The sequence below is a fragment of the Callithrix jacchus genome, chromosome 3 (genome assembly GCF_049354715.1).
Source record: "Callithrix jacchus isolate 240 chromosome 3, calJac240_pri, whole genome shotgun sequence".
Lineage (NCBI taxonomy): Eukaryota > Metazoa > Chordata > Mammalia > Primates > Cebidae > Callithrix > Callithrix jacchus.
In genome coordinates this window covers 152,993,131-153,018,232 of record NC_133504.1, presented here as the reverse complement: position 1 = coordinate 153,018,232, position 25,102 = coordinate 152,993,131, and the positions used below count along the sequence as shown (strand labels likewise).

General features: G+C 45.1%; 1 protein-coding gene across 46 annotated transcripts in view; it reads right to left on the bottom strand.

The window, feature by feature from the left end:
• The window catches only part of APBB2 (amyloid beta precursor protein binding family B member 2), a 476,200-nt gene that overhangs the window by 28,604 nt on the left and 422,494 nt on the right, over positions 1–25,102 (bottom strand). Inside the window, exon 1 of one of the 46 annotated variants that reach the window (XM_035293831.3) lies at positions 17,861–18,003. The exons of 43 other annotated variants lie outside the window; for them this stretch is intronic. Coding sequence is in view for 1 of the 3 variants with exons in the window: in XM_054253415.2 (XP_054109390.1) it covers positions 2,269–2,324 (56 nt within the window). In the remaining 2 variants the exon portion in view is untranslated. Of the gene's footprint in view, positions 1–2,268; positions 2,409–17,860; positions 18,004–25,102 lie in introns of those variants that run through there. 2 more of the 46 variants (XM_008993450.5, XM_054253415.2) reach the window with 2 other exon arrangements.

The window sequence follows — 25,102 nt, the reverse complement described above, 5'->3', positions numbered from 1 at the left end:
AGCAAAGGGACTGGATCCAAACACTGCACTTCCGGCACTTTATGACAAAGGGCTTTCTCTCCTCTTTGTTTCACCTGTGCAGGGCACAGGATCAGATCCAAAACAGAATTCAAAAGGTAAGCCCACATGGGAACATGGTGTCATTACAGGGCTCCTGGGCTGTACCAAAATGTGGGTTTTGGACAGTGTGTACAAGGCCTGGAGGAAGAGTGAGTCCTGTTTTCAAGACTGGATGCTCTTATTTTCCGACTGCATTCTGAAAATCTTGTTGTGAGAGTGGGAGGAACAGGGAAGTGAAAGCACAGGAGAAACTTCATCTTTCTAGATGGCCAATCCAGAATGACCCCTGCAACACACACACACACACACACACACACACACACACGTAAGACTTTGGTTTTCTGTTCTTTTTAACCCAATGTCATATGTATCATATGCAGGCATCACTAATTTCACAAAGCTCAGGATCTCACTTGGTAAGTTTAACTTCCTTTCTCCTTTGCAAGCTTAAAAAGATGCTAAGTTTTTTAGCCTCTTGAAAGGAGCATCCCAGCAACTTGTCACCTGGGTAAACACACAGGCTTGGCAGGGAATTCTTCACCAGGCACATTCATGAGACACAGAGTGTGTAAACAGCAGATCTGAAATTCTACCACCTGCAATCATCAAGGTGGTTTGGGCAAACTAGAATCTGCAGCCCTCTCTAGAACAGAGTCCTGCTGTTAATATTCTGAGCAACTGCTTCCCAGCGAGGATACCCAAATAAACAAGGAGGATAAGAACTAGCAAACACCTGAAAATATCCTCACCATTGACTCCAGTGGGACTGGCTGTTATTTTAGATGAAGGAGCTCACATCCACATGCACAGCCCTCATTCACCAGAACCTTCCACCACCTCCCCCGCACCGACAGGGTCTCCTCAAAGTGATTTTAAAAAATCAGGGAAGCTCGCGCAAATTCTCCTAATCACACCCTTTGGAAGACCAGCCCTGGAGGTGTCACCACCCACTCTAGGCTGTCTCTCCCTCTTGACCACTGGACCATGATAGCAGCACATCACGGGGAAAACAGCCACCAGCAGGGGGCAGTCACAACACCAGTGCGGCAGGAATTCCCAGCTGAGGACTCATCCCTTCCAGCTCCCAACCAGGCAGGGAAGTTACAGGAGACTGACTCTGAAACAAAGAGATCTGCCTTCGTGTCTCTCCACTTTACCCAGCAGGAACAACCACCATTCTTTCAAGGAGAAAAACCTCAAAATTCCCTTCTTCCATCAAAAGTGGAGTTTTTATTAAGGGGTAGAGCTATGGAATAGTGGAGCTTAAAGTCCCCAGTCAGTCAAATGGGCAGGCTGACATGCAGAGCATTGGAAAAACACAACTGAGGTCAAAATCTCTTTTGTTTCATAGTGATGTCTTTCTGTGGTTCCATCTTTCTCACGGTGGGGATGGAGGGACATCTATTTTGGCCAATAATTGACACTGAAATTGAATCAGTGCTTCTGGCTAGGCTAGTAGCCTGGTGCCAAAACTCACCAATAAAATTCTAGAGGATCTGTAACATAAGCACTAATATTAATCTTTCTTTGCTTCTTTTTTTTTGAGTCAGGGTCTCCCTCTGTCACCCAGGCTGAAGTGCAGTGGCGCCATCTCCGCTCACTGCAACCTCGGCCTCCCAGGTTCAAGTGATTCACCTGCTTCAGCATCCCAAGTAGCTGGGATTACAGGTGCCCACCACCACACCCAGCTAATTTTTTGTATTCTTAGTAAAGATGATGAGATTTCACCACGTTGGCCAGGCTGGTCTTGAACTTTTGACCTCACCTCAGCCTCCCAAAGTGTTGGGATTACAGGCATGAGCCACCGCACCTGGCTATCACATTACTTTTTTCCAGAAGCATGAAAAGCCTCCTTCTACAACATGGCATATAACCTATTTCCATCACATTCACTCCCTGCCATGCTGATGAGATTTTTCTCAGTCATTAGTGAGAGTGACCATATTGGTGTTAGACTTAATCACTCAGCCCATCACCTTTCCAACCAGGGTCAAACACAGTAGGGGAAGAGGGACACAGAAGCAATTCCAGACTCCGTTTTAAATGCTGGTGATAAATGGTGAAATGAAACAAAAGAAAACGAAAAAGTTCTGCCTTTCAAAGACAAGGATGGTTGTGAGGATGGTAATGCGGCATGAAGAAAGCGAGTGAGCTTTGCCAGACAAGTAAGAGACACGAAAGGGGGAGAAGTGAAAATCGGCCAGTTACCTCTCTCTGAATCCGGGTAGGCGTGAGGGAACAGAGCAGAAACAACACGTTAGCATTCACACGGCATCCCGCAAATAACACAGTCCCGTTAACAGTGAATCTGAGCACTGACAGCTCATCTCATTTCCCAACTCTGCAGCAATTAATAGGCTTTCCCTGCTTATTTTAGGTCAACTGTATCACCCAGAAGTGTGTATTTTGAGCCACATTACGATGAAGCCAAGAGATGCCAGCTGAATTTACAGAGGTAACATATCAACCGGGGGAGGTAATCAAGCTTAAAATATCACAGTCAAATACGGGAAACTGTTTGCAGTAAACACTGGCAGAGGACATGTCTTCATTTTCCAGCTCCACCTGCTCCCCATAAAAAAATATACAGCAACAACGGCATGGATACAGCCTTACCTGTTTTACCAACATTCTTGACACTCTACTAACAGAGCTACAGCACTGGAATCCAGGCGCTTTTCCCGAGATGCCTCCTTACAGAGCAACAGGGAGGGGGGCAGCACAGAAGGTCAAGGGCAGGGGTGGGAAGCGGGAGAGACAGGAGATGACAGCTCAAAGGGGGAGAGATCGGAGATGTGCCAGGAATGAGAGGAATGGAATGGAGAGAGGAGCAGAGTGTGATTCTGGTTGGGGCTGCACTCTTGGAGTTCCCTCCCTGAGCTTCCCTGAGCTGCCTGAGATCCTAATGAAATCACTTAACTCCCTGACCCACGGTGCTCACCATTCCCTTCTGGCCTTGTCACAGCCGATTTGCATGTACTATATATACACAGAGCAACTGGGCCGAAGAGGCAGGGAGCACTGGACAGATAATGAGGAGGGAAGGAAGAAACCCTGTGTTCACAGAAACCCGCTCTCCCGGGCACTCTATGGCCAGGGTCATGGAGCGGCCAGCAGGGCCCTGCAGGGATGGAGCTAAAATCATGGCATGAAACGCCAAGCGCACCAGACAGTGAACCACAGAGTCATTAAGTGGAAAGGAAGAGCTGTTCACCCTTAGGCGGCACATCAGTCAGTGGGGCAAAAACAAAGCCAAGCTGTAGACCCATGGTCTTATAAAAACAACAAAATGTTTGCATGTGTATTTTAACACACACACGTAAGAAACTTGGAATCCGACACCCAAACTGTCAACTGTATATGGAAAGGGGCTTATGGAGGATTTTACTTTCTCTATCTCTTTGAAAATGACACAACAAGCACATTTGACTTTTTTTTTTTTTTTTTTTTGAGACGGAATTTCGCTCTCGTTACCCAGGCTAGAGTGCAATGGCACAATCTCGGCTCACCGCAACCTCCGCCTCCTGGGTTCAAGCAATTCTCCTGCCTCAGCCTCCTGAGTAGCTGGGATTACAGGCACGCGCCACCATGACCATGCCCAGCTAATTTTTGTATTTTTAGTAGAGACGGGGTTTCACCATGTTGACCAGGATGGTCTTGATCTCTTGACCTCGTGATCCACCTGCCTCGGCCTCCCAAAGTGCTGGGATTACAGGCATGAGCCACTGCGCCCGGCCAGACTTTTGTGATAAAATACGCAACTATCTACCTCAGTACTGAAGGGAAGCCATAGTGATCAGCGTGCCCCAGGGTACAGATGTTAACTAGTATTAGTTAACAGTTGACTAATATTAATGACGACACCACCACCAGCCAATAGTTGCCCTTTACTGAGCTCTGTTTGGCCTCTAACAGTAACTGGACAAGGTCAATATTACTGTTCTCACTGACAGATGAGGAAACAAGTTCAGAGAGGTTGAGATATTTGGCCAAGGTCACACAGCTACTACAGGGGAAGGCTGCAGGACTCTAATTCTAGTCTTAGATGCACCCAGGGTGAGCATTCCATACTTCTACAGAGCCCTGCAGAGCCCCCTAATGGTTTGTCTCTTAAATGGCAAACACAGAAAGTCCCTACACTTAAGTATTCAAGGTAGGGCCAAAGGGTTTGGCCAGAACCTGGGGTTTAGAGGAGCAGGGAACATTCCTCCCTTTCGGTTAACTTTTACAGGGAAAGAGGTGGCTAAAAATTCCTAAGAGGGTCTCTGGGCTGAAGAGGCAGACCCAGCTGTGCTCAAATCCAGATGGGTAGCCACATTCCTTCCAGTACATTGCTTACCTTCTCTTCATTGACTCAACATAGCTTTCCAGGGCCCCTCTGTGTGCCAGGCACACTGTGTTACAAGGTAAGCCCCACGAAACCCGTTTCCTCATCATTGAAGAGGGGATAAGGGCAGCTGCTCATGCTCATAATGTACAGTGGCATTATAAGCATGAAATTAAAGGGGACGACGTGTGTACAGAAATGCCAGGCACGTAACAAAGCTGCAATAACCTTCATCGTTATAGGTACTATCACCGCATCATCCAACGGCCTCAGCTCTTCGGCTGGGTTGTGCTGGGCAGCGTTTCAGATGGACTGTCTCCCATGGAAGGGCAGTCACCTGGGGAAGCAGCAGGAGCCCTCTCCTTAGGCTTGCTGGACCCCAGCTGTACGAGAGTCATCTCTTGGCTCAGGTCCCTCTGTGCTACTTAGTTCCACGTACCAAAGCCAGGCTCGGGTTGCAATTTACAAGATCAGCAAGGAATCCAGAGACCCGGATACTAGTCCCAGTCTGGATCCACAGCTGGGTAACATTATTCAAGTCACACAACCTCCCTAACTCTTGGGTTCCTAATCTCAGAATGAATGTGCTAGGAACTCCTTAGTGCTCAGATATTTATCAGTAAAGGAAGCGTTAGTGCTTTGACTTGGTTTTGATTATAACAAACGTTTTCAATTTCTTATTAATAAAAAGCTTATTCCTAGTGTGTGACAAAAACTTTAAAAATCTAACAATCTGACAATACGACCTGTTTCTTTTGTGTATAATTATTATTGGAGCTTTGGATATTTTAAATCAGATGCAGTGCTAGTGATTCACTTAAAAACATACCGCCAAGATGTAGGTACTGTGTTTTTCCCTGAAGGTGGGCTTGGAAAAATGATTCTGCAAACTTTTAACACAGTTAATTCATTTGGGGTTAATAAACACTGCTTGGTTTAAGTATCAATGTGAAAACCAGCCATAAATAGAGACCACAGAGTGATCTTTGAAATGTCATTCAAAAACCCAGAAGAGTCACAGACAGTGCCAGCAGCTCCATCAATTCAGCACCTTGTAAATTTGCTGGGAAGAAAACATCAGCCCAAAGCTGGGCTTCTGCACAAGACAAGCCAGTCTGAAAGTGGAGAAGGTTAAATTTAGCGCCAGGCGTACGCTTACTCCCTTCTTGCTGTACAAGATGCCAGTGGGAAGAATTAAACCCCAAGATTAATTCCACATGAGCCACATACCCCAAGGCTGCCTGATCAGCATGCTCTCCGTGGCTGTTCCTTGAGAAAATAAATGCAGGCGTAATTGGCAATGTTTTCATTAATACAAGCCCGAAATAACAGAAGTACTTGGCATGTGTAACTGGAATCCAAATGAGAGGAAATTCCTCAAAAAAAAAAAAAAAAAAAACCACCCAGCATACCAGAATGACAACGTCTATTCTGGCTTTTTGGAAGAGGACGCAGTCTCCTGTTCCCTGGCACGGCCACCTACTTCTCATGCTGCACACGACTGTCCACTTTTCACAAACTGAGCACGCAAGGCAAGGACTTGCCAGTAGACTTCTCACTCCATTTTTGCAGAAGTCTCTGTTGCAGGCGTCTTTCTGATGCTTGTCTTTCATCACTGGCCATCTCTTGAGCCTTCTGAGCACCCATCACATCATTATCCACATGACAATGAAGCAAGCAAAACTTTATGTCATGAAAATTCTTGCACCAACTCCTGAGTTTGACAGTTTTTTCCTCCAGCTTCAAGTTTGTGTGTGTGTGTGTGTGTGTGTGTGTGTGTGTGAGAGAGAGAGAGAGAGAGAGAGAGAGAGAGAGACTGACTGATTAGCTGGTCTGCCCTTGGTCAGGGCCCTTAGTCTTTGTTTTTCAGTTTCTTCATCTGTAAAATGGGAATCATAGGGACCCTTATGTCCTGAGAATGCTATAAGATTATATTATTTAATCCATATAAAGCTCCTATAGGGTGGTGGCTTGAGTATAATCCATATAAAGCTCCTATAGGGTGGTGGCTTGAGTATAATCCATATAAAGCTCCTATAGGGTGGTAGCTTGGCCTATAGGGTGCAGGCCAGGCCAATCACTATGTGAAGGAGGGAAGGGGAGGTCCACCAGGAGAAAGGAAAGCTTCCGGGCCTGTTTTGGATCAAGGCACCGTTTGCATCTGATGATAATAATCCAAAAAAAAAAAAAAAAAAAAACCATGCACAGACTCACAATTTTATACACAATTGTATAAAAGGGGGGTAGAGCTGCAAAAGTTCAGTGATTCCTGAAACTCAATCCCAGGCCCCTTTAGAATCTAAACGCTGTAGGCGAAAGGCCTCTGAACAGAAACGAATACTGAACTTATGCAAATTTACCAACTGATTTCTGGCTAATATTCAGTTAATTCATCTCAGGGAAAGGTTCTATCCTTCCCAGGATCAACCGGGGACATTAACACCTGCCTCCGACCAAGCATGCCTTCCTCTCCAAGGCAAGCTCCCCTCCCACCCCACTGTCCTGCCCAGCAGTGCCATGATGGGAAAGTTCGAGTTCCAGCACTTAAGAGTGTAAAGCTAGGATTTAAAGTGGTTAAGACTATTGAAATTCAAGGCACATTCTTCTAAACAAAGGACTTTCTTATGCCATTGGAAGGAAGACACAATAGTTGCCAGTCCGCTTACTAATGAGGGGGAAAAGGGATATTTAAAAGCAACCAGGAAATGAATATTTTTTAAAGTCCATCTTTGAAGACAGCAAGAATTAAAGAGCCTCAGCTTTCATCTGTGCTGTATCACAGATTAAAAAAAAAAACAAATGCAAAAATCTTGCTTCTCTGCATATCTGAGAGGAAGAACACACACACAGCTAATATTTAGTTATCAAGTGAGCTTGTAAGCAGCTTATATTTACTTTTTAACTTAGGCCATGTTTCAGTTTCAACTTTAAACTATAATGTTTAGGGTGTAACAAAAGGATAAAGTTTTATAAATTCCACCTGAACTGTGAAACCATGGGTTAGCTTCCTTTCTGAAAGCAAAGATGGTAAAACAAAAATAAAAAATACTGGGTGGGGCATGGTGGCTCATATTTGTAATCCCAGCACTTTGTGAGGCTGAGGCAGGTGGATCACTTGAGGCCAGGAGTTCAAGATCTGCCTGCTAACATGACAAAACCCCTTCTCTATTAAAAATATAAAAATTAGCGGGGCATGGTGGCACACACCTGTAGTCCCGGCTACTTAGGAGGCTGAGACACAAGAATCACTCAACCCGGGAGGCGGAGGTTACAGTGAGCTGAGATCATGCCTCTGTACTCTGGCCTGGGTGACAGAGCGAGACTGTCTCAAAAAACAAAACAAGACAAAAACCTTGACACCAGAAGGCTCCTATCTGACAAAGCATAGGAACGCGCAAGGATTTAGAGACTGATTCCGAGCAGGGAAAATGACGGCACAGTGGTTTCTATGCCAGAATGCCACCAGGTACAAACTCCTGCAGGCAAGGTGCAGGCAAGACTCCACTAAAAATCATCGTGGGCACCCAGCCACGTACAGGACCTCTTGTGGATATGACACGTTCTTAAATCACTTTCTACATTTTCAAGGGGATTTCTTTGTTTCTTTGAAAGGAATACTAGGGTAGGTAACATGGAAAGCAAATCCATATGGCCTTCGTTTGAATTTTGTTTTGTTTTGAGATGGGGCCTTGCTCTGCTGCCCAGGCAGGAGCACAGTGGCACGATCATAGCTCACTGCAGCCTCAAACTACTGGGCTCAAGCAATCCTCTGGCCTCAACCTCCCAAGTACCTGGGACTATAGGTGTGTGTCATCACATCCAGCTAATTTTTTATTTTTTATAGAAACAAGGTCTCACTATGTTGCAAAGGCTGGTCTCAAACTTTTGGGCTCAAGCAATCCTCCCATCTCAGCTTCTCAAAGTGTTGGGATTACAGGCATGAGCTACCATGCCCAGCCCTGAATTTTGCTAACTTCCATCTAGACATAAGTATTTCTGGTATAATATAAACTCAGTCATATCTAAAGAAAAGCAGACACCAACCCTAGGAAGGCTGATTCACTCTAACCAAGTCACAGCAGCAACTCCTGGCTATTGACTTCTCTGTTCTTGGTGGACACTGTGGCCAAGCCACTCAAGAACCCTGCAGGGCGAAGCATCCTGACTCTCATTTTACAAATGAGGAATCGAAAGGTCAGAGAGTTTAAGCTGACTCGCTCAAAAGCCCACAGCTAGCAGGTGGTGGATCTGCAAACAGAACCCAGGCCTGCTGGCTGGGCTCTTCTCTACCAAGTAGCTCTGGGGCACCAGGCACCTGAGCTGGGCTCCCTCCCAATTTATTGGCTCTGCTCAGGACCCCATTCCTTACTGGAGGTGGCCTCTGCTCTGCCCGTCTCTGTCCCTACGTGACTTCTGTTTCCACCACTGCTGGAGCTGGTGACAGTAATTAAGTGCTGTGTTTGGTTTAAATTATCTTCTTTTCATCCCCTATGCAGTAGCCAGTTATTCCATGGTGCTCCTGCTTACAATCCACCCCACTACCCCCCTCACCCCTGCAAACTCCCTGCCTCCAGCCACACGGGGACCATTTGGCTCTGAAACATACAAGCCTGCCCCTGCCTGGCAGCCTCTGCACTTGCTGTTCCGCTGCTTACTCTGCTTTTCCCCCAGGCCCTCCCCTCATCATCCTGATCGTCACAGCCTCCAAAAGAACCCTGAGGATCCCCCAGTCATTGTCAACATTCACAGCCATCTGAAACGACCCTATTTCCCTCTCTCCACCAAAAAAGTAAAGTTCATGTGAGCAAGAACCTTTCTGCCTGTTCACTTACCACTTTCTGGCACATAGTAGGCAATCAATCAATATGTTTGAATAAGTGAATAACTAAATAAGGGAAACAGAGAACTCCCTTCTCATCACGATGGTAAGAAGCTAAGCGAATGATGCCACAAACAGCAGGGAGTTGGCTGAATTCCTTTTCCTCCTGCCATTGCTCATCGCAGACAGCACTTTTAAAATGACTTTGGTTCATATCCTGTTTTCATGTCAGCTGAAACAATGTTAATAAAACATATAGTTCATCTGAACAGGCAGGAGGCAAGTTCTGAGATTATTAATCTCTCATGACTCTATTTAAAAGCAAAGCAAATCTATACTCTGATCATCTCCAGCAGAAACAATGGTGTCACCAGAGCTCCTAACTAGATTTCCTTCTTCGGAACATTTGTCTAAATGAGAAATAGCTCCTCTGCTCCTGAAGAAATCAATATATAAATTTCCCTTGAATATTGATTTCTATCAAGATTTATCCCCAGATAATTTTCTTTATATTTGTACTCTAAGAGAAATAAATCTCTGCTTATCATTTAAGGAAAAGACCCAAGATAACACATTCCCGTATCTGTTGAGGCAGCAATGGACTGAAATGCTGCCCTCTGGGGCACCTACAAACCATTCCCCCCGCCCCATCAGAGGTACTAGGGTATAATGGCAGGAGTTAGCTTCTTGATACAGTTGGAAAGAATATGTACTCTTTATGTTTACTAAGGTTACTTTTTTTTTTTTTTTGAGACACTCTTGCTCTGTCACCCAGGCTGGAGTGCAGTGGCACCATCTCAGCTCACTGCAACCTCTGCCTCCTGGGTTCAAGTAATTCTCCTGCCTTAGCCTCCCAAGCAGCTGAGATTACTCAGTGCCACCACATTCACATAATTTTTTGTATTTTTAGTAGAGACGGGGTTTCACCATATTGCCCAGTCTGGTCTCAAGCTCCTCACCTCAGGTGATTCACCCACCTGAGCCTCCCGACATGCTGGGATTACAGGTATGAGCCACTGCACCCTGCTACTAAGGTTACTTTTTGTAGGTAGTTGGTCTCTTTGTTCTAGCATCTTTTTTTTCCTTTTCATTGAATATGATGAAGAAAGTTTAAAGAACAAAAACCACAAAGCCACTGCTGTAACATCCTGCTTTGTTTTTGTGAAGACACAGAGTCTTATATGATGTCCAGGCTGGACACAACTCCTTGGCTCAAGTGATTTTTCCACCTCAGACTCCGTAGTAGCTGGGACTACAGGTGGGTACCACTGTGCCCAGATTTGTAACACCCTAAATTACTATTATCTCTGTTCGGTTTCCTGTTATTGCCCATATTTAACAATTAAAATAAATATATCATCTTAAAGAAGAAAGAGGCTCAAGTGTAGAAGTACCCTAAACACCCTGATCTTCTGCAGGAATTCTCTTTGGGGGCTAATTTTCAGCACAACGCAAAGCTGGCCAGAGATGTCTGAACCTTCTTAGTTCCAAATCACAAAGTCCCTATTTGAATTGTCATTCAGGGTTCTATACAGGTCCCTCAGATCAGGGATCAGCAAATTATGACCCTCCTAAATCTCAGACTGTTTTGTGAATGAAGAGTATTAGACCACAGCTACACTCATTTGCTTAGGCAGAGGCTATGGCTGCTTCTGTGCCACAGTTGCAGAGCTGAGTAGTTGCAACAGAGACCACGTGGCCCCAAAAGCCTCAAATATTTAATATGTGGCCAGTGCCCAGGAGTTTGAGAACAACATGGGCAATATAGCGAGGCCTCATCACTACAAAAAAATAAATAAATAAATAAAGTCAGGTGTGGTGGGGCATGCCTGTAAGTCTCAGCTACTCAGGAGGCTGATGCAGGAGGATTGCTTGAGCCCAGGATGTTGAGACTGCAGTGAGCTGCGATCACACCACTGTACTCCAGCCTGGGTGACTGAGTGAGACCCTTTCTCAAAAGAAAAAATCTGGCCTTTTACAGAAAGAAATTGCCAACCCCTGCTCTAGAAGACGATCTGTTTCAAGGGTGCAACATATGATGTGGACAAGTACTGGTTAAATACTGGAGCCCAGTGCAAAATGAAAATACAAGGTTCCCTGTTAAAAACACAATGAACATTTTTTAGACAAATGGGACCTAATGAAACTCCACAGCTTCTGCACGGCAAAAGAAACAGTCACTAGAGTGGATCGGCAACCAACAGAATGGGAAAAAATTTTCGCAGTCTACCCATCTGACAAAGGGCTGATATCCAGAATTTACAAACAACTCAAGCAGATTTACAGGAAAAAAACAAACAAGCCCATTCAAAAGTGGGCAAAGGATATGAACAGATACTTTACGAAAGAAGACATATATGAGGCCAACAATCATATGAAAAAATGCTCATCGTCACTGGTCATCAGAGAGATGCAAATCAAAACCACATTGAGATACCATCTCACGCCAGTTAGAATGGTGATCATTAAAAAATCTGGAGACAACAGATGCTGGAGAGGATGTGGAGAAAAAGGAACACTTTTACACTGTTGGTGGGAGTGTAAATTAGTTCAACCATTGTGGAAGACAGTGTGGCGATTCCTCAAGGCCTTAGAAATAGAAATTCCATTTGACCCAGCAATCCCATTACTGGGTATATATCCAAAAGACTATAAATCGTTCTACTATAAGGACACATGTACACGAATGTTCATTGCAGCACTGTTTACAATAGCAAAGACCTGGAATCAACCCAAATGCCCATTGATAATAGACTGGATTGGAAAAATGTGGCACATATACACCATGGAATATTATGCAGCAATCAGAAATGATGAGTTTGTGTCGTTTGTAGGGACATGGATGAATCTGGAAAACATCATCCTCAGCAAACTGACACAAGAACAGAAAATGAAACACCGCATATTCTCACTCATAGGTGGGTGATGAAAAATGAGAACACATGGACACAGAAAGGGGAGTACTAAACACTGGGGTCTACTGGGGGGAAAAGGGGAGGGCCAGTGGGAGGGGGAGGTGGGGAGGGATAGCCTGGGGAGAAATGCCAAATGTGGTGAAGGGGAGAAGAAAAGCAAAGCACACTGCCATGTGTGTACCTACGCAACTGTCTTGCATGCTCTGCTCATGTACCCCAAAACCTATAATCCAATAAAAAATTAAAAAAAAAAACAAAACACAATGAACATTTTCAAGATGTTAACAGCAGAGTGTAAAGGAATCAAGGGACCCTGTGACTGGCCGAGATGGCAGAATAATTCTCATTACAGGTGACAAACTCCAAGGCTGGCTAGAAACTCCTCCACCAAGATGCAGGAGTAAGAGCATTTCCAACTTGCAAATGCTTTAGAACCAAACAACGTTTTGCTCAACTGAAATCTTACACAGATGCCCAACATGTGAAGCAGCAGCCCTGTGGACGTCTGCCCTAGCCATTTTATTTCTAAAAGGTCACTAGCAGGTTATGATTCTTAGAATGTTTTAAGGGGGAGGGAGATGAAAAACAAAACACACCAGAATCCTCGAAAACAGCATTTTCAGGTAACCACGCAAAAAGATGTGTGCTCTGATATGACAGAATCAGGCCACCTTGGCCCCACTGTCAACCGTGCTCTCGGCTGCTGCTTGTCCTCTGTCATAATTATTTCAATTGCTATAATTTATTCATCCCCAGACAAGCTTACATGTTATAGGGCACCCAGTCCAAGTGTCTAAATCAGAATGGTGGGCAGCTCAAGTCACTCCTGCCCTTTCTTATCTGCTCAAAATACTGACTGTGGAAGGAATATTTTCTACACACACACACACACATTTTTTTTCAAAACCAAACCAAAGTTATCTCAAAACTCAAGTTCTCTGAGAAACATGTCATAAGCTTTCAAGTTCACAATTCTGCAGCTGGAAGAAGGGGGCAGAAAATCCTATCAGAAATTCAGTACTTAGTTTTAGAAATGGCTTCTCTAGCTCCCAAAATGCTCAATGAATTTCCTGAAAAGTTACTAAGAAAGTTATTCTCTTGGAATTGAAATACATATGGAACGAATTTTATATTTATGAGAGACTATCAGTTGTTGGATGCTGCATGTGAAGTAACACAAATGTAATTATGGGGCTGGGTATAGTGGCTCATGTCTATAATCCTAGCACTGAGTGAGGATCACTTGACGTCAGGAGTTCAAAACCAGCCTGGCCAACATGGTGAAACCCTGTCTCTACAAAAAATTAGCAGGGCGTGGTGATACATGCCTGTAATCCCACCTATTCAGGAAGCTAAGGAAGGAGAATTGCTTGAACCCAGGAGGCGGAAGTTGTAGTGAGCCAAGATCATGCCACTGTACTCCAGCCTGGGCAACAGAGCAAGACTCTGTCTCAAAAAAAAACAAAAACAAAAACAAAAAAAAAAACAACATAATTATGAATGGATTCTTATAAACTGGGAACAAAGGTAGACTAATTCCATATAAATTAAGGCTTAAACCTGTCTTTTCTTCTTACTCTGATTCTTTATTTTCAAGTCAGAACAAAGAAAAATGCTCAAAGGTCCCATAACCAGTTGAGAAGTACAGACAGGGTATTGAAGGGTAAAAACATCTTGGAAAAATGGCCAACTACACAAGATTGCACTGGATGGATATGTCTGCTCATCTACACTGGAGAACCAAAGAAAAGTAAGTTAAGGTTTTTTTTTTTTTTTGGAGACGAAGTCTCTCTCTATCACCCAGGCTGGAAGGCAGTGGTGCGATCTCAGCTCACTGCAACCTCTGCCTCCCAGGTTCAAGAGATTCTCTTGCCTCAGCCTCCCTAGTAGCTGGGATTACAGGTGTGCGCTACCATACCTGGGTAATTTTTGTATTTTTAGTAGAGACGGTGTTTCACTACATTGCCCAGGCTGGTCTCGAATTCCTGCCTCAAGTGATCCTTTGGGGACCCTTGGCCTCCCAAAGTGCTGGGATTACAGGCGTAAGCTACTGCGTCTGGCCTAAATCAAGGTCTTGACACAACATAAATGTGAAGGGAGTTGTTCCACGGCTTGGTAACTTTGTCCTTGGACAGTCATTACTTCTATTAACATGTATTTTCTACAGGCATAAACCACGCATCAAAGAAACCAGGTGTGGTCCTAGATCACACCCCTTCCTGTGTCTTCTACAATCAGTTCCGCCAGTGCAGCCTCCGTAACATTTCCCCCACCTACCTGCTTCTCTTCAGGCCTTCTGCCACATCACCCATCTCTCCTGGATCAGGGCTGGCCAACTGGTCCCGCGGTTTCCATTCCTGTTTCCAATATCCATTCCCCGAGATCATTTTGTATGAAATAAACTAGATCATGGCATTCCCCTGGTTAACCTCTTCATGGGCACCTCATGGCAAACCTTTAACCACCACCCAAAAGCCCTATAGGATCTTGTCCTACTCACCTCTTCCACCCCTGCACAGAGCCCTGGTCTCCTCTCCATCCTCACACATATTGAGTGCTCCTCTTCTATTCACTCCCCACGTGGCTGGTTTCAGTGTCACCTCCTAGGACAGGCTGCCTCCCGGGGGCCCCTTTCCCCACTAAGCTACTCTGTTGCATTATGCTGTTGATGGTCATCAAGACACTTAGCAGAACTATATCATCTTGCTTCCGGGATTGTTTTTCCAGCTTATCTCCTGCCTCTTCAAACAGGCAGTCCTTCATGCTGTCTCACAAGGTGCCTGATAAACAGATGCTACCTATCTGCCGAACACTGTATTAACCATTAGACTATAAATATTAAGCACATGCGATGGTCATAACTGAATCCTAAAGACAGACAATGAAGTATTTTCATCTGCATTCATTCATCTGCCCATTCAGCAACTGGGTTATTTGTGGAGAGCATCCTAAACTAGGTACTATGTTAGGGCCCAAGGAATTTAAAAGTCTAAGAACTTCTCAAATACATCACATTCTGTATTCAACATAGGCCCTTTAAAAAGACAAGTTATACTACTACTTACATGAATTTCTGTAATCCTAAAGATTTGTGGAAAAATATGAAAACCTAGGTAAGAGGTTATGTGCTGTCAGTTCACTCCCCAAAACCCACGAAACGTATATGGAGAGTAAATGGGAGCACAGTTAAGTCACCTCTTAACACTCAGGAGACTGGACAGACGTAAAGCTTTGCTCAGCCAGTGGTACCAAATGAAATTCATTTCCAAGGCTGGGCGCAGTGGCTCACGCCTGTAATCCCAGCACTGTGGGAGGCGGAGACAGGCAGATAACCTGAGTTCGAGACTAGCTTGGCCAACATGGTGAAAGCCCATTTCTACTAATAATACAAAAAATTAGCTGGGCGTGGCACAGGTGCCTGTAATAATCCCAGCTACTCAGGAGGCTGAGGCAGGAGAATCATTTGAACCCAGGTAGCGGAGGTTACAGTGAGCTGAGATCGTGCCACTGCACTCCAGCCTGGGCAATAAGAGTGAAACTCCATCTCAAAACAAAACGAAAAAAAGAAATTCATCTCCTAGAGGGGTTGTCCAAGAGGAAAGGGGTTGTCCAAGAGACAAGGAGGCTACGTGACTGATAGTTTTTATAACAGACCACATCCAAATCAACAGTGCCAATCTTCAAACTCTAGAACTCAGCTCTGCCCCTCCCTGCACTCCAGGTTCCTTTGAGAGGTACCCATGGATCAAAATAAGGAAGTCCAAGATGACCAACTCTAGTGCCCAATAGCCGCTGGCCTGATTAATACTTCCACCCTTGGAGTGCAGATGACCTAGGGCCCCTCGTTGTTTGCACCTACAGACACATACTCAGCTGACCTCCAGGGCAGCCGTCAGCAGCAGTATCTTCTTGTCTCACCTCAGTGTCATCCACATTGCTTCCCAGGGATGCTCCAGTGCAGAGGACCTGCAATGGGCCCCACGCCAGCATAGTGTGAGCACCAAGAAAGGAAAAGACACCTGTTGTATTTATTCTACCGCTTAATCACCAGCACCAATGCCCAGCACATGGCAGGTGTCCAATAAATACTTATTAAATAAATTATCCCCACTGCACAAAAGCTAGAACTCAAAAATGTGCCAGCTGTTAGAAAAGTGGGTTTCTCACATCTACAAAATGAGAATGATAAAATTAGGCCAGGTGTGGTGGCTCACGCCTGTAATCACGGCACTCTGTGAGACTGAGACAGGTGGATCACCCGAGGTCAGCAATTCAAGACCAGCCTGGCCAATATGGTGAAGCCCTGTCTCTACTAAAAATACAAAAAGTAGCCAGGGATGGTGGTGGTGCACCTGTAGTCCCAGCTACTCAGGAGGCTGAGGCAGGAGAATCACTTGAAACCAGGAGGCAGAGGCTGTAGTGAGCCCAGATGGAGAGACATTATCTCAAAAAAAAAAAAAAGAAAAGAAAAAAGAAAAAAAATTGAAAGAGAAAAAGGAAACAAAAAAGAAAGCAGTTCTTACTGAGCTACAAACCATGACACCTTCTTTGATGACACTGGCTAACGCTTTGTGCAAAGTCTTTCCCCTATTAAGCATTTAATTCACACTCCCTTTTACTTATAACTTTCACAAAATTACAGACCAGATTTACAAACAGGTACTTAGGGCTGTTTTCCTCACAACACATTCTGCATCTAACTTCTTAGGAAAGGCCTCAGGACACTTAATTCCTTTCTGAAAGCAACTAACTAAAAGGCAGCAGCAAGGACCTGAACTTCAGGGAGAAACTTACAAACTACTCTTTTGTCAGAGCTCGGCTGGAAGAGGGGCCAACTACTCAATGGCCTAAGAAAACCTAAAAGAGAATAATATGAGAAAAGCAGGCAGAACCCCCATTCATGACACAAGTCAAAGCCAGGCTGCAGCTGCAGAATTATAAAAAGAAAGAAAAAGACTAATGGGATTGCCTCCTCCTCCCGCCTTCTCGCACCCAAAGCAGTAATGAAGATTCACAGCTACACATTAATTAGGGAATCCATACATGTGCCTGGTTACAATATTGGTATAGGGAAACAGATAATAGAAAAGGCACAGATTCCCCCACAATCTAATAGAGTGTTGTAAGCAATATTTAAATTATCACGCCTTTCTTTTCAAAAACACTACTTCTTTCTCAATGCCAAGAGCTGGCTCCATTTCTACATTTGGGGAATTTGAGATATTTTCTCACATGGAAGTCACTCCAGTATTCTAAATAATGTAACTAAAATCATTTGGGGATGCACAGTTTTTCTACATGAAAGGATATTGGAAAATGACTTTGGTAATCCAAATATTGGATTACCAAAACCCTGAAACATCTTTCAGTCCTAATGTAGACAAGAAGACAAAAATGTGGCCTCAGCAGGGGGCATGTGAGACGAAGGCAGTGACTGCCTCAATCACAGAACGCTGTCTGTCCACAGCAGAAATGCCCCGTGCAGACCCCATCAATGAAGAGCCCACCCTGAACAGTCCTGCTGCACTGGCAAACTGGGGTTCAAAGACGCCTCTTCCCATTTCATACAATCCTCGTTCCTCCTTCCCATCGGCGAGGCAGAAAGCCCCATTTTCAGCCCCTGTATCTCGCTAAGCGCTGACTCGGGAGGGCGCAGCCTTTGTCCCGCGGGTCTCCCGCGCCCGCCTCGCTGTCCCTGCGAGCGAGCTTGGGCTCGACCCCCGTTCCCTCTGAACGCACCTGCAAACAAAGGCGCGCCGTACCTTCGCCAACTTCCTCACCTTTGTCTCCCGGTCCTCCCGGGGTCGGACAGGGATGCCGCCCCTGGTGCTACGACAAGCCCCAGGATGCCGTCACCAGCCAGCCGGTGCCGTAGCTCAAGCAGCCGCGCGCACTGCCCGGGGCTCAAGTTAAAGCGAGCGGCGCCCGCGCCTCCCTGCCCCGCCCGCGCCGCCGGCCTGCCGCCGCCGCCGCCCATTGGCTGCTGGGGAGGCGCGGGGCCCCGCCCCGCCAGGCCGCGCTCGGCAGGTGCTCCCGCCAGGTGCTCCCGCCAGGTGCTCCCGCCAGGTGCACCCAGCAGCTAGGGGCCTGGCTCAGGGCCGGCAAAGAGGATCCTCCACCCTCATCTACCCCCTCCCTGGCACGAGCGTTCTCTTTTTGGACTCTCAGGACTTAGAAAGTTCATTCAAACCCCACTGAACCTCTTTAGAAAAAGTTGATGCTCTAGGCCTTCTGAGTTTCTGGTTTTTTTTTTCTTTCTTTTTTTTTTAAGACAGGGTCTCCCTGTTACCCAAGCTGGAGTGCAGTGGCGAGATCTCGGCTCACTACAACGCCTCCAGTGTTCAAGCGATTCTCCTGCCCCGGCCTCCCTAACAGCTAGGATTACAGGCGCCTGTCACCATGCCGGGTTATTTTTTGGTATTTTTTAGTGGACACGGGTTTCACCATGTTGGCCAGGCTGGTCCCAAACTCCTGGCCTCAAGTGATCCGCCCACCTCGGCCTCCCAAAGTGCTGGGATTATAGGGTCGAGCCACCGAGCCTGGCTGGGTTTCTATGACGCTGCCTGATTGTGGGGTGAGTGAGGGGATGGAGGGCAGGGAGGGGTGGTCGGGGAAGGGAGGTATTGCAACCCACAGCCAGAATGCCTTTGGGCAGAAAGGCAGAAACCAAACTGTAGTTTGATAAATCTGAATAATCAGATTTCAAGAGGCAGCAAATTCTGAACTGAGCTGGAAAGTATTTACGCAGTACCTGCCAATTTACACAAAGTACTTAGCAGTTCACCCCTACACTATTTTGTAATCCCTACATCTCTTAAGATACCTTTTGTTTATAGCTGACTTAAAGCCAAGATCCTACAGGCACCCCAACATTGTCATCTCTAGATGAGCACCCCTCCCCCCAATATACATGGAAGCAGAAAACGTCCAGTTGGCTAAGTGACAGCACTTTAAGTAAGAGTCCTGTCTAGCCACTAGTCAATATACAAGTTGGAAAGGAAAATCCAAGGTCTCTTACTGACTGTATTCTGTGTGAGCACTGAAAGTACTTTCTCTTTGTAATTGTTTCTGGGCAAGTATAATTTATTTGATTGTCCAATTAAAGTGAAATAGGGAGGCTGAGGCAGGAGAATTGCTTGAACCTGGGAGGCGGAGTTTGCAGTAAGCCGAGATTGTGCCACTGCACTCCAGCCTGGGTGACAGAGTGAGACTCCATCTCAAAAAAAAAAAAGTGAAATAGGCAGAGCATATTAGCCATGTTTCGGCTTTGACAAAGTCTCAGACACCCCTTAATAAATAAAGGAACAGAAAATAGGAAATACACATGGAAAATCAAGGGAGTATGTAACCAGTAGGTCTTGTTTGGATTTGGTAAAACACACCACAGGTGTACAGGAAACTTTAATGTTCATGTTTAAAAGAGGATCAGCTGTCTTCTCATTTATTCAATATTTACTAAGCTCCTAAATACCAGATTCTGTGCAGAAATTTTTATATTAGGCTTTTCTGGTTAACAATTGTCTTTCTAGGGAGGGCATGATTTAACTCATGCTGTATCTGAATCTATGACCAGTAACACTTCAATTATTCGGAAGAGTTATGGACAGTGAATTGTTCTGGCAACCAGCACTGTTTGGAACACAGCCCAAACTGGAAGTAGGGCTGGAAGAGGGTTTGAGACTTGGGGTTCAGCAGCCAGAACAGACAGCACCAAGCTCAGAGACATGAAACAAGTTCACAGGATTCTACCTGTCACCCCTTCAAAGGCTGCCTCTCCTTTCTTACACATAATACTAATGAGTTTGCTTATCTGATCCTCTGTCTATAGCAGGGCAGAAGCAACAAATCAGATGGGGCTGCCAGATGTCCACAGGGTGCAGCAAGTGTGACAGCTGAGGGTCTGCTGGCAAGAAGTCATGCGTGGCAAGTCCTGCCAACTCTGCCTCCTCCTGCTCTCTCCAACTTGCTCTCTTCTCTCAACTCCATGCTGCCACCCTAGTTCCAGCCATCATCTCTCATCAGGAAGGCTGCAGTCATTTTTTTTTTTTTTTTGAGATACAGTCTCACTAGTGCAGTGCCTGCTATCTTGGCTCACTGCAACCTCCTCCTCCTGGGTTCATGTGATTCTTATGCCTCATAGATGGGGTTTTGCCATGTTAACCAGGCTGGTCTTGAACTCCTGGCCTCAAGTAATCCACCCAACTTCAGCTTCCCAAAGGGCTGGGATTACAGGCATTAGCCACTGTACCCAGCCTGCAGTAATGTTTTAACAGTCTCCCTGCCTCCACTCATCTCTAACAAGCTATTCTCACAGCAGCCACAAGTGTCCCTTCAAAAAAAAAAAATCACGAATATGAGTATTTGTGCATGAACCTTAAAGCCACAAAATGGCTTCCCACTGCACTGCACATAAGGTCTACAATCGCTTTCAGGGTCTCAAAGGCTGCCTGGGATCAGGTCCTGCTTCTGTCTCCAATGCTGCAACCACATTCCCTCCTTATTCTCTCTGCTCCAGCCTTCTCTTCTTCCAGTTCCTGGAACATGCCCAGTTACTTCCCATCCCAAAGCGTTTGCACCAGCTGTGACCCCTCCTAGAATGTTCTTCCCCACACTGCCCACCTGACAAATCTCTTTCATCTTTTAGGAATCTCAGCCCAAAAGTTGATTCCTTTGGAAGATGTTCCTGACGGCAGTATCCTCCCTGACAGCATCACCTGCTGCAGCTCAGTGTTACGTGTTTGGAAAATCGTTCATTTATTATTCATTTCATTCACTTTAGAATGAGCTTTATAAACTTAGGAAGGCTGGTTTTGTTTCTGTACAGTAAAGAATTTAACCTTGGCTGGAGAGAGGCCTGGCCTCTGCCCTCAGCTTCTGGGAGATAAACTCTAGCCCCTTGGAATGTCATGCCTGACTGGAGTGTTTCTGTTTGCCTTGGGACCTTGGGTACTAGGAGGTCTAACAGAGTGATCTGGGCTGGGCGCTTGGGCCATGCACTATCAGCTCCACCTCTGGAGGGGCTTGAGACTGAGGTTAGCCCTGGAGCTATGCCTACGGGAGGGAGCCCCAGTAAAAATCCTGGACACCAAGGCTTGGATGAACTTCCCTGGTTGACAGCTGTCACACGGCAATGCCAGGGAAGTTACGCTGCCCACAGGACGCCATGGGGAGACGACAACTGAAGGCTTAGAACCCCCCTGGACTCTGACCTATGTGCTTCTTCCTTGGGCTGATTTTAATAAGAATCTGTTCCCTGTGACAAACCACAGCCATGACTATAATAACAGCATTCAGTGAGCTCTGTGAGTCCTAGCAAATTATCAGACCTGAGGGTGGTCTCGCTGACTGTTCTCTAGCTTTGCAGTTTCCCGTTGTATTTTCAGCAGTAAGTACATTTCCTGACACACAGTAAGTGCTTAATACATCCACTAATGATTACATTTAATGAGTTATTACTTTTTAAGAGATTTTTTTAAATGGCCAGGTAATCAGCATATGATGTTTTTACAATTTAGATAACAAATTTCCTTTTGCAAATGCCTACTTATGAGTTAAGTAAGATCTCCAGATCGAACAAACGCCAGCTCTCCCATGAAGCCTTTCCCTGCTTCCGGAGGGCTTGTCATCCTTGCCTTTGTGTTCTCTGGCCCAATGCTTTGCTTTTGAAGCGTAAGTAGTAATAAAACATGTTTATGACCAGCTGGGCAATATAGCGAGACCCTGTCTCTATAAAAAAATTTTTAACATTAGGCTGGGTGTGGCATCTCATGCCTGTCCGAGGCGGGTGGATCACTTGAGGTCAGGAGTTCAAGACCAGCCTGGCAAACATGGTAAAACCCCATCTCTACTAAAAATACAAAAATTAGGTAGGTGTGGTGGTGTGCACCTATAATCCCAGTTGCCTGAGGGGCTGAGGCAGGAGAATCACTTGAACCTGGGAGGTGGAAGTTGCAGTGAGCTGAGACCTCGCCACTGTATTCCAGCCTGTGTGATGAAACAAGACTCCGTCTCAAAAAAAAATTATTTTTGTGAACATTAGCCAGGTGTGGGGGCTTGTGCCGGTAGTCCTAGCTCCTTGGGAGGCTGAGGTAGAAGGATCCCTTGAGCCCAGGAGTTTGAAGCTGCAGAGAGCTATGATCTTGCCACTGCACTCCAACATGGATCACAGAGCAAGAGCTTTCTCTAAAATTAATTAATAAATGAATAAAAATAAGACATCTGTTTTTGTGAGGGATATTTATGTTAGATAAACTCTGAGTCCCTACTACTGGGCACAGGGCTTGCACAGAACAGGCACACAAATGGTGTTTATGGAATGAAGGCAGTTTTTAAAAACAGGTTTTGTTCATAGAAAGATAGGTTCAATTATACGTGAAATTCTGGTACATATTACAGCTCATTCCCTGATACATACGGTAGCTGTTACTGTAGTAACTATTATGAAGGTGTTCTATTGTTTTCTTTCTAAAAATAAAAACGTTTCTCAGAATTATGATCCACTTTAAAAACCAGGCATGCTTTAAATAAAAATAAGGAAGCTGATCACCAAACTTTTAAAAGGCATCTGACTTTCTAATGAGAATGAAATATCACAGTTTATTTACAAAATACAGAAAGAAAAAAACCCAACACACCTAACCACTCATCTTTCTTTCTCATACAAACCTAACTGAAAATTCAACCAGCATACTAATAACCCTTTGATGTCCCCAAGTAGCATAGAAAAATCAATTTTACTTCCTTCAGACCAGCATTTAAACTGGATAATAACTGATGTAACGTGCAACAGCTATAATCCAATTTCAATTTGTTTGATTAGATGAGTATAAACATTAAACAAGAAAGTCACAGGATTGTCATGACAATGTTCACGCTGTTAACTCATTATAGAACAAAGCACTGTAATTTGCTCCTAGAGAACATGCTACTAAAATACATAGATATGAGTTTGAACTATCCGTAAATGCAGTCCACAAAGATCTTTTTGCCTCAACCAAAGATAAAAGCAAATTTGAACCTGGAAGCCACTTCAAACTCCCGACTTGGGGATAAGAAAATCCCTGAAGGATTCCTTAAATGTGTGAGACTATTGTAATATGCATTTGTATAACACTGGCATAATCAGAGGATATCAAAGTAGCACCCAGGTCAGTGGTCTCAAACTATAACGTGCATCATAACAGTTAAAAGGAAGGTGCCACAGTCTCAGCCGGATGCGGTGGCTCACGGTTGTAATCCCAGCACTTTGGGAGGCCAAGGTGGGTGGATCACAAGGTCAGGAGTTCAAGACCAGACTGGTCAACATGGTGAAACCCCATCTCTACTAAAACTACAAAAATTAGGCAGGCGTGGTGGCAGGCGCCTGTAATACCAGCTACTTAGGAGGATGAGGCAGGAGAATCGCTTGAACCTGGGTGACAGAGGTTGCAGTGAGCTGAGATCACACCACTGCACTCCAGCCTGGGCAACAGAGTGAGATATCAGCTCACCAAAAAAAAATAATAATAATAATTAAATAAAATGATGGTGCCACAGTCTCACCTGAAGAATGTGACTCAGTAGGTCTCAGACTCCCTGCTTTTTTCAGATAAGTACCGTTCCTCTGACCCAAATGATTTGGAGGCAGGTGTTCTGTGGGCTGTACATTGAGGATACAAAGCTGTTTCTAGTGAAGGCAACTGGTACTGTGTGTCAGTGAAGAAAGTCAGACAACAGATAAAGACTGGAGAATGGGACGCTGCAGCTCTTTCTGTATCCCACACTGCACTGTAAGCTCCCTGAAGGCAGCAACCAAGCTTTACTCGTTTTTGTTTCTTTTGCTCCCAGCTCAGCACTGAGCACTTAATAAATTAAGTGCGTTTAGGGCAAAGTGGAATGCCTCTATACTCACACCTATGTGGATGTTAGAAGCGTTCACCAGGGGTACATTTCTGAGGATCATATCACAACAAGGTTAACAGAGTAGGCGGGATGTTTTGGCAGGATCTTGAGGTAAATCAATGCCTTTCAAACTTCAGTGTGCAAATGCATTGTCTCAGGACTTGTTACATGCAGGTTCTGATTCAGTAGGTCTGGGGAGGGCCCTGTTGTTCTAAAAACTACATCCCAGGTGATGCCCAACTTCTTATTCAGAGGCTCCACTTTGAATGGCAAGAATCCAGACGTGAATCATCCAAACCAGGATCACCAAGGACAAAAGAGCAAAAAAAAGATCTTCAATGAGCTTGGACAATGAAAGCCAGGGAAGCTAGGTGCAGTGGCTCATGCCTGTAATCCCAGCACTTTGGGAGGTGGACGGATCATTTGAGGTCAGGAGTTCGAGGCCAACCTGGTCAACATGGTGAAACCCCATCTCTACTAAAAATGCAAAAATTAGCCAGGCATGGTGGTGCCTGCCAGTAATCTCAGCTACTCAGGAGGCTGAGGCATGAGAATTCCCTTGAACCCAAAAGGCAGAGGTTGCAGTGAGTCGAGATCACACCACTGCATAGCAGCCTGGGTGACAGAGGGAGACAGTCTCAAAAGAAAAGAAAAGAAATCCAGGGAGTTGTAGACCAAGAGTAATATTCCCAACTTCTTTTAAAGCACTGTATATCTGATGATTGCTCTTAGAGGAATCTGTAAGGTGTATTTATAAAAGAAAACCCCCACTGCCCCACGAGACTTACTTATCAGTCGCAGCAGCTTAGCTTGCACTCGCATAAGGATGTGCCCTTTATCTAAAAGACCTCCAGGGTTGCCACAGTATCTCTTTAACTCAACTCTAACAAAATCTTTGAAAAAAAAGGAAAAGAAATTTTCCTCCCTGATGGCCTGGAGTCTTCCTGTTCTGCCCTGTAAAATGCAAAGGCTATTTATAATAAATGTGTACAACAAGAATCTTTGTTAAGAGGAAGAGATTCCCAAGCCCTAGGCAGGCAGCATAGCTCATTTTCTTTATGCAATATTCAGCAGAGAAACCTCCCACTACTCTAAAGACTA